This window comes from Salmo salar, chromosome ssa03 (genome assembly GCF_905237065.1).
Source record: "Salmo salar chromosome ssa03, Ssal_v3.1, whole genome shotgun sequence".
Lineage (NCBI taxonomy): Eukaryota > Metazoa > Chordata > Actinopteri > Salmoniformes > Salmonidae > Salmo > Salmo salar.
This window is the reverse complement of record NC_059444.1, coordinates 1,114,715-1,124,871: the sequence shown is the minus strand read 5'-3', so window position 1 is coordinate 1,124,871 and position 10,157 is coordinate 1,114,715. Positions and strand designations below refer to the sequence as shown.

Here is a 10,157-nt window from a genome sequence, read left to right as displayed (position 1 = left end):
GAAACAACTCTCTCAGCGTAGCCTAGTGGTTAGAGTGAAACAACTCTCTCAGCGTAGCCTAGTGGTTAGAGGGAAACAACTCTCTCAGCGTAGCCTAGTGGTTAGAGGGAAACAACTCTCTCAGTGTAGCCTAGTGGTTAGAGGGAAACAACTCTCTCAGCGTAGCCTAGTGGTTAGAGCGAAACAACTCTCTCAGCGTAGCCTAGTGGTTAGAGCGTAGAGGGAAACAACTCTCTCAGTGTAGCCTAGTGGTTAGAGCGTAGAGGGAAACAACTCTCTCAGCGTAGCCTAGTGGTTAGAGGGAAACAACTCTCTCAGCGTAGCCTAGTGGTTAGAGCGTAGAGGGAAACAACTCTCTCAGCGTAGCCTAGTGGTTAGAGGGAAACAACTCTCTCAGCGTAGCCTAGTGGTTAGAGGGAAACAACTCTCTCAGCGTAGCCTAGTGGTTAGAGGGAAACAACTCTCTCAGTGTAGCCTAGTGGTTAGAGGGAAACAACTCTCTCAGTGTAGCCTAGTGGTTAGAGCGTAGAGGGAAACAACTCTCTCAGCGTAGCCTAGTGGTTAGAGGGAAACAACTCTCTCAGCGTAGCCTAGTGGTTAGAGGGAAACAACTCTCTCAGCGTAGCCTAGTGGTTAGAGGGAAACAACTCTCTCAGCGTAGCCTAGTGGTTAGAGCGTAGAGGGAAACAACTCTCTCAGCGTAGCCTAGTGGTTAGAGGGAAACAACTCTCTCAGCGTAGCCTAGTGGTTAGAGGGAAACAACTCTCTCAGCGTAGCCTAGTGGTTAGAGGGAAACAACTCTCTCAGTGTAGCCTAGTGGTTAGAGGGAAACAACTCTCTCAGCGTAGCCTAGTGGTTAGAGCGTAGAGGGAAACAACTCTCTCAGTGTAGCCTAGTGGTTAGAGGGAAACAACTCTCTCAGCGTAGCCTAGTGGTTAGAGGGAAACAACTCTCTCAGCGTAGCCTAGTGGTTAGAGCGAAACAACTCTCTCAGCGTAGCCTAGTGGTTAGAGCGTAGAGGGAAACAACTCTCTCAGTGTAGCCTAGTGGTTAGAGGGAAACAACTCTCTCAGCGTAGCCTAGTGGTTAGAGCGTAGAGGGAAACAACTCTCTCAGCGTAGCCTAGTGGTTAGAGGGAAACAACTCTCTCAGCGTAGCCTAGTGGTTAGAGGGAAACAACTCTCTCAGCGTAGCCTAGTGGTTAGAGGGAAACAACTCTCTCAGCGTAGCCTAGTGGTTAGAGGGAAACAACTCTCTCAGCGTAGCCTAGTGGTTAGAGGGAAACAACTCTCTCAGCGTAGCCTAGTGGTTAGAGGGAAACAACTCTCTCAGCGTAGCCTAGTGGTTAGAGGGAAACAACTCTCTCAGCGTAGCCTAGTGGTTAGAGGGAAACAACTCTCTCAGCGTAGCCTAGTGGTTAGAGCGTAGAGGGAAACAACTCTCTCAGTGTAGCCTAGTGGTTAGAGGGAAACAACTCTCTCAGCGTAGCCTAGTGGTTAGAGGGAAACAACTCTCTCAGCGTAGCCTAGTGGTTAGAGCGTAGAGGGAAACAACTCTCTCAGCGTAGCCTAGTGGTTAGAGCGTAGAGGGAAACAACTCTCTCAGCGTAGCCTAGTGGTTAGAGGGAAACAACTCTCTCAGCGTAGCCTAGTGGTTAGAGGGAAACAACTCTCTCAGCGTAGCCTAGTGGTTAGAGGGAAACAACTCTCTCAGCGTAGCCTAGTGGTTAGAGGGAAACAACTCTCTCAGCGTAGCCTAGTGGTTAGAGCGAAACAACTCTCTCAGCGTAGCCTAGTGGTTAGAGGGAAACAACTCTCTCAGCGTAGCCTAGTGGTTAGAGGGAAACAACTCTCTCAGTGTAGCCTAGTGGTTAGAGCGAAACAACTCTCTCAGCGTAGCCTAGTGGTTAGAGGGAAACAACTCTCTCAGTGTAGCCTAGTGGTTAGAGCGTAGAGGGAAACAACTCTCTCAGCGTAGCCTAGTGGTTAGAGCGTAGAGGGAAACAACTCTCTCAGCGTAGCCTAGTGGTTAGAGGGAAACAACTCTCTCAGCGTAGCCTAGTGGTTAGAGGGAAACAACTCTCTCAGCGTAGCCTAGTGGTTAGAGGGAAACAACTCTCTCAGCGTAGCCTAGTGGTTAGGCGTAGAGGGAAACAACTCTCTCAGTGTAGCCTAGTGGTTAGAGGGAAACAACTCTCTCAGCGTAGCCTAGTGGTTAGAGCGTAGAGGGAAACAGCTCTCTCAGTGTAGCCTAGTGGTTAGAGGGAAACAACTCTCTCAGCGTAGCCTAGTGGTTAGAGCGTAGAGGGAAACAACTCTCTCAGTGTAGCCTAGTGGTTAGAGGGAAACAACTCTCTCAGCGTAGCCTAGTGGTTAGAGCGTAGAGGGAAACAACTCTCTCAGCGTAGCCTAGTGGTTAGAGGGAAACAACTCTCTCAGCGTAGCCTAGTGGTTAGAGGGAAACAACTCTCTCAGCGTAGCCTAGTGGTTAGAGCGTAGAGGGAAACAACTCTCTCAGCGTAGCCTAGTGGTTAGAGGACAACTCTCCAGCGTAGCCTAGGGAAACAACTCTCTCAGCGTAGCCTAGTGGTTAGAGGGAAACAACTCTCTCAGCGTAGCCTAGTGGTTAGAGCGTAGAGGGAAACAACTCTCTCAGCGTAGCCTAGTGGTTAGAGCGTAGAGGGAAACAACTCTCTCAGCGTAGCCTAGTGGTTAGAGCGTAGAGGGAAACAACTCTCTCTCTTCAACACAACATCAAACATAGGAGAAGATTTACAGCATCACAACAAACAAAACAGAAACTTCTATCTAAACTATAACCAAACATATGTAAAATAAAGATCTGATATTTAAAAATATAAGATAAAAACTGTTGTTGAATGTTGAGGGTCCGTTTCCCAGACTCAGATGAAGTCTATTCCTGGAATAAAATGGTAGATTTTCCATTGAGCTGTAAACTGTTTAATCCAGGAGAAGTTTAACAGTAATCTGGGACTACCAATAGTATTATAGTATAGGACAGGGACAGACAATACAGGCAGTACCAATAGTATTATAGTATAGGACAGGGACAGACAGTACCAATAGTATTGTAGTATAGGACAGGGACAGACAGTACCAATAGTATTGTAGTATAGGACAGGGACAGACAGTACCAATAGTATTGTAGTATAGGACAGGGACAGACAGTACCAATAGTATTATAGTATAGGACAGGGACAGGCAGTACCAATAGTATTGTAGTATAGGACAGGGACAGACAGTACCAATATTATTGTAGTATAGGACAGGGACAGACAGTACCAATATTATTGTAGTATAGGACAGGGACAGACAGTACCAATATTATTGTAGTATAGGACAGGGACAGACAGTACCAATATTATTGTAGTATAGGACAGGGACAGACAGTACCAATATTATTGTAGTATAGGACAGGGACAGACAGTACCAATAGTATTGTAGTATAGGACAGGGACAGACAGTACCAATAGTATTGTAGTATAGGACAGGGACAGACAGTACCAATAGTATTGTAGTATAGGACAGGGACAGACAGTACCAATAGTATTGTAGTATAGGACAGGGACAGACAGTACCAATATTATTGTAGTATAGGACAGGGACAGACAGTACCAATAGTATTATAGTATAGGACAGGGCAGACAGTACCAATATTATTGTAGTATAGGACAGGGACAGGCAGTACCAATATTATTGTAGTATAGGACAGGGACAGACAGTACCAATATTATTGTAGTATAGGACAGGGACAGACAGTACCAATATTATTATAGTATAGGACAGGGACAGACAGTACCAATATTATTGTAGTATAGGACAGGGACAGACAGTACCAATAGTATTATAGTATAGGACAGGGTCAGACATACAGACAGTACCAATAGTATTGTAGTATAGGACAGGGACAGACAGTACCAATATTATTGTAGTATAGGACAGGGACAGACAGTACCAATAGTATTGTAGTATAGGACAGGGACAGGCAGTACCAATAGTATTGTAGTATAGGACAGGGACAGACAGTACCAATAGTATTGTAGTATAGGACAGGGACAGACAGTACCAATAGTATTATAGTATAGGACAGGGACAGACAGTACCAATAGTATTGTTGTATATGGTATGGGACAGGTCTGTGTTGTAGTCATTATAGGACAGGTCTGTATTGTATATGGTATGGGACAGGTCTGTATTGTATATGGTATGGGACAGGTCTGTATTGTATATGGTATGGGACAGGTCTGTATTGTATATGGAATGGGACAGGTCTGTGTTGTATATGGAATGGGACAGGTCTGTATTGTATATGGTATGGGACAGGTCTGTATTGTATATGGTATGGGACATGTCTTTGTTGTATATGGAATGGGACAGGTCTGTATTGTATATGGTATGGGACAGGTTTGTGTTGTAGTCATTATAGGACAGGTCTGTATTGTATATGGTATGGGACAGGTCTGTGTTGTATATGGTATGGGACAGGTCTGTGTTGTATATGGTATGGGACAGGTCTGTATTGTATATGGTATGGGACAGGTCTGTGTTGTATATGGTATGGGACAGGTCTGTCAAAACAGGTAAAAAGCAGTTATTATAGTATAGGACAATACGGTCCACAGCGTAGAGACTCTAGACTGCTCTGTACCTGCAGAGCCCTGCTCCGTCCAGACATGCCCACTGCAGTCCTGGAGCTCTGCTCTACAGCAGCCTCTGACCCACTCATCCCCGCCTCAGGATGCACCCTGCCGTCCCGCATCCTGAACTCCACCGAGGCAAATGACGACATGCTGCCGTTTTTCCTCGCCCAGGTCCGGGATGTGTCCACAGCTGTCTCTCTCTTAGACCTGCCCTCTGACGTCTCCCTGGCCCCGTTCCCGTTGAGGCTGAGATCGTCAAGGAAGGGGTCTGAGTCGCTGCCGTGGGACATGTTGTAATAGGTGCACTTAGGGGTCGCTGGTCGGGCCAGCTCTTCTAGCTCGGAGGAGGAGAGGACAGACAGGGGGTTGAGGTGGTGGTGATGATGGTGGAGGGAGGAGGAGGAGCGGTGAGAGGAGTGATGGTCATAGGCTGGAGCCTCCTCACTGAGGGTTGTATCCACGGACGTGTTGTCAAGGTTACCGTACATCCCCATGGGAACCGGGGGAGACTTCCTGATTAGGTGATTCTCCTTAAGAAGCCAACGCCCCTGGTCGATCAGAACCCCCTCATTAGAGTCAGGGAGGCTCTTAGAGTCTGCTGCGCTCTGCCACGCTCCTCCCACCCCTTCAGGAGAGTCCCCCTCCTTAAACAGCCAACTCCCCTGATCGATCATCCTGACCAGCTCTGGTCCTGGTTCTGTCTTCACCGAGCTGGACCCGCTGACGTACGACAGTCTCTCCCCACAGACTTTAGCCCCAGAGTCACAAGACTCAAAGCTCCCTGTGGGCCTCTTCCCTTCAAGACTCTCAGGGCTCCTTAACTGATCTGACGAGGGTTTAGAGGCCCAGAGTTCCAGAGACGTGGTACTGGCTTTACTCTGCTTGTCACTGGTCTGTCCGATACGTCGAAAGCCAGGCGATTGTCTCCCTGCCTCTTCCTTGTCTTCGTCTCCGCTCTCCGTCGACATGTCCACTGACCCCTGGGTCTTGTACCCTCCGCTGCTGGATGTCTCAGGTCTGTAGTCAGACAGATCAGAGGTGTTGGGGCTGGGCAGTCTCTTCAGGCCGTACTGGCTGTCGACGCACCCGTTAAATATAACCATCTGTTTGGTATGGACGACCCTGATTGCCCCCTCCGGCTCGATCCGCAGGTTACCCTTAGGGTCGTAGGTGAACATCAGGGAGGAGGACTTCAGAGCAGTGTTGACAAAGTCCAAAAGCTCCTGAGATATCTCAACAGGATGGGAGCAGTCTTTACCTCTGACCTCTTCTTCCTCATCCTCCTCTTCCTCTCCTTCATCAGTCTGTAGTTCGTTGGAGGTGTCTAGACCCTGATCTTTGACACCACAGAGGTACGCGGCTCTAGAGGAGGAGTTGTTGGACACTACGTCAGCCTCCTCGTGTTCTGAGACTTTACACTCCGCCTCAGATTGATCTGACTTTACAGACTTATCTGACTTTACGGACTGCCTTGAAGTCATTGAGTTTTCTGAATTTACGGATTTCATTGATTTCTCTGACTTATCTGTTATTACTGACTTTGTTGACTTCTCTGATTTCACTGATTTGATTGACATTGATTTGATTGACTCCCTTCCTCCCTGCTCTGATGCTTTAGACTCTACTTCTGATTTCTCTGATGTTACAGATTTCTCAGACATTACTGATTCCTCCGACTTCACTGAATTGTCTGACTTTAAAGACTTAATTGACTTCCTTGACATTGATACTTCAGACCCAACCTCTGCTGCCTCCTCTTCCTCCACCTGCTCCCCCTCATCATAATTCTGCTCTTCACAACTGCCCTGGTCCTCCTTCTTCTCCTCTCCCTCCTCTTCTAAACCCTGTTCTACTATATAACAGACTTCATCTAACTTCCTGCCACTGGAACAGACTTTGTTATCTGAGGATGGATGACTATCAACACTCCTGCCCTCTTCAAAGTCTGATTCAGATCTCTTGTCCTCACTCTCTTCCTTCTCCTCTTCCCCCACCTCTTCTCTCTCCTCCTCTTTCTCCTCCTTCTCCTCCTCATCTTCTTCACCTTCTCTCTCCTCTTCCTTTTCTGCTAACTCCTTCCTCTGCCTCTCAACTTCCTCACCCTCCACTGTCTCCTCTTCCTCATCTCCTTCCTCCCCTTCCTCCTCCACCCTTTTCTCCTCCCCCTCATAATCTCCCTCCATATCCTTAACTTTCTCCTCCACTTCCTCCTCCTCAACCAACTCCTCGTCTTTCTCCTCCTCTTCCTCATTATCTCCCTCCTCTCCATTCTGTGCCTTTTCATCCTCCTCCTCCTCTTCTTTCTCATCTTCCTCCACCTCCTCATCCTCCACCTTAACTACCCCCTCCACCTCCTCCTCATCCTCCACCTCCTCATCCTCCACCTTAACTACCCCCTCCACCTCCTCCTCATCCTCCACCTCCTCATCCTCCACCTTACCTACCCCCTCCTCCTCCTCATCCTCCACCTCCTCATCCTCCACCTTACCTACCCCCTCCACCTCCTCATCTTCTTCCTCCACCTCTTCTTTCTCATCCTCCACCTCCTCCTCATCCTCCACCTCCTCCTCCTCCACCTTAACTACCCCCTCCACCTCCTCCTCCACCTCCTCCTCCACCTCTTCTTTCTCATCCTCCACCTCTTCATCTTCTTCCTCCACCTCTTCTTTCTCATCCACCTCCTCCTTCTCCACCTCATCTTCCTCCTCCACCTCTTCTTTCTCCTCCTCCACTTCCTCCTCCTCCTCCTCCTCCTCCACCTTAACTACCCCCTCCACCTCCTCCTCCACCTCCTCCTCCTCCACCTCTTCTTTCTCATCCACCACCTCCTCCTCCATCTTAACTTCCACCTCCTCCTCCTCCACCTCCATCTTAACTACCCCCCTCCTCCTCCTCCACCTCCTCCTCCTCCACCTCCATCTTAACTACCCCCTCCTCCTCATCCTCCTCCTCCTCCTCCTCCTCCACCTCCATCTTAACTACCCCCTCCTCCTCCTCCACCTCCTCCTCCTCCTCCTCCACCTCCATCTTAACTACCCCCTCCTCCACCTCCTCCTCCTCCACCTCCTCCTCATCCACCTCTTCCTTCTCAGCCTCCTCCTTTTCCTCCTCCACCTCTTCTTTCTCATCCTCATCCTCCTCATCTTCCTCCTCCACCTCTTCTTTCTCATCCTCCACCTCAGCGTCATATCCTTCCTCCACATCTTTCTCATGAACAGAACCAGCTGGACTACATACTTCAGAAGCTGACTGAACTGAATTTACTGACTTCAATGACTGAACTGACTTGACTGACTTCAATGACTTAACTGACTTGACTGACTTCAAAGATTGTATTGACTTTGCTGACTTCAATGAAACGGATACTTCAGACTCTACCTCTGCTGGTGATTTCAGTGATTTCACTGACACCAACGATTGTACTGATTTCAATGAGTGCATTGACTTTACTGTTGTAATTGAATTCTCGGACTTTACTGATTTCAATGACTGAATAGACTTCATTGACAGCATTGACATTGACTTTGATTCCCTCATGCCTGAACTAACATCTTGGGATGTCTTTACTGACTTCAATGACTGTACTGACTTCAATGACTCTACTGATTTCAATGACTGTACTGACTTCAATGACTCTACTGACTTCAATGACTGTACTGACTTCAATGACTCTACTGATTTCAATGACTCTACTGACTTCAATGACTGTACTGACTTCATTGACTGTACTGACTTCAATGACTGTACTGACTTCAATGACTCTACTGACTTCAATGACTGTACTGATTTCAATGACTCTACTGACTTCAATGACTGTACTGACTTCAATGACTCTACTGACTTCAATGACTGTACTGATTTCAATGACTCTACTGACTTCAATGACTGTACTGATTTCAATGACTCTACTGACTTCAATGACTGTACTGACTTCAATGACTGTACTGAAAGCAATGACTTCATTGACTCTCTCTCTTTTGACTCCATCCTGTCAGGGTGTGACAGTCCACCAATATCAGGCTCTGACTTCACTGACTTCAATGACATTTCTGACTTAATTGACTGCATTGACTGAACTGACTTTGCTGATTTCATTGACGTCACTGACTTAATTGACTGCATTGACTTGGATTCTCTTTCTGTTTCAGGCTCAATTGGTACACCATCATCAGTCTCTAATGACTTCAGTGACTGTAATGACTTTACTGACCTCAGTGACTGTACTGACAGCAATGACTTCGTTGACTGAATTGACTTTGTTTCTGTTGACTCCCTCCTGCCAGGATCTAAAAGTATATCAACATCAGACTGTAGTGTTGGTTCTGACTTTACTGAAGTAATTGACTTTACAGACTTCATCAACTTTGATTCCCTCATGCCTGATTCTATGGCTGTATTAACATCTTGTGTCTGATCTGTAGCAGTGCTGACCTCCTCAGAGTGAATGGATGTCGCTTCTGTTTCAGGGAAGTCTCTTCTCTCTCTAGCAACCAAACCCTCCCCCTCCTTCTCCCCCTGCACCTCCTCCTCCTGCTGCTTCTCCTCATCTTCCTCTCCCTCCTGCTTCCCTTCCTCCTCCTCCTCTTCAGCTGAAGGTCTGGGTAGAGAAGCTTCAGACCCAGGCCAGTTATCAGGTATCTTCTTCACATCTTCCTCAAAGACTTCTAGTTCCTCAACTTCATCAGACTCTATTTTGTCTACCTCGGTGTCAACAGCATAAGACATATCACTGACGCTGCCCCCTAACATTGGAGACCTCATGGCGTATTGCACTGTTCTCTCTCCCTCCACCAACGACGACACCTCATCTCTGAGTTCCTGGGGCATGTTAAGTTCCTCCATGAGCTCCTCGATATCCAACCGTCCTCCGTTCTCGTCTCCCGCCTCAGACACCACATCCAGGGCGAACTCCTGGTTGGTGCTGGGAGACAGAGGAGGACTTTCCCTGTCTCCCATTTCATTGCTCCTTTCCTGGAAGTCTCTCCAGCTGTCCTTCAGCTGATCAGAGGTCCGGCTCTGCAGGCTGGCCAGGCTGGCTCTCTGCTGTTCCTCGTCCTCCATGGTGGAGATCTTCTGGAGCGACTGCATCACCAGGAGGGCCTCCGAGCCGCTGTTAGAGTTCCCTCCACAAAACTCTCCTCCTCCTTTTCCCAGGGCTGACGACAGGGTGTCCTTCAGGGTGGTCACCGACAGGAAGGACATCAGCGTCTTGGAGGATGTGCCGAACACCGATGCCACCTGGAGAAGAAGAAGTAGAAGAAGACGAAAAGGATGAAGAAGAAGAAGAATTCTCATCTTTAGTTTTCTGTCTAGTCTGTCAAGCCATTCCTCAGGTTTTGTCCTGCTGTTTGGCAAGCTGGCGCGATTATTTGTGTGAAGAAGTTGGAATTATTCATCTGTCAGTAAGTCATCGATTCATAAAAACACAGAAGCCATACAATAAAAATAAATCAGTAGAAACAATCCTATGGCTAAGAACAACAACATGACTATTCCT

At 47.8% G+C, this 10,157-nt stretch overlaps 1 protein-coding gene across 1 annotated transcript in view; it reads right to left on the bottom strand.

Moving 5' to 3' along the window:
* Positions 1–2,689: 2,689 nt before the first annotated feature.
* Positions 2,690–10,157, bottom strand: part of LOC106596014 (oxygen-regulated protein 1) — a 47,382-nt gene continuing 39,914 nt past the window's right edge. Inside the window, exons 9-10 of the mRNA XM_045714330.1 lie at positions 9,362–9,898; positions 2,690–6,687 (exon numbers count right to left, since the gene is read on the bottom strand). Coding sequence (XP_045570286.1) covers positions 4,615–6,687; positions 9,362–9,898 — 2,610 coding nt within the window. The 3' untranslated portion in view covers positions 2,690–4,614. The remainder of the gene's footprint in view (positions 6,688–9,361; positions 9,899–10,157) is intronic.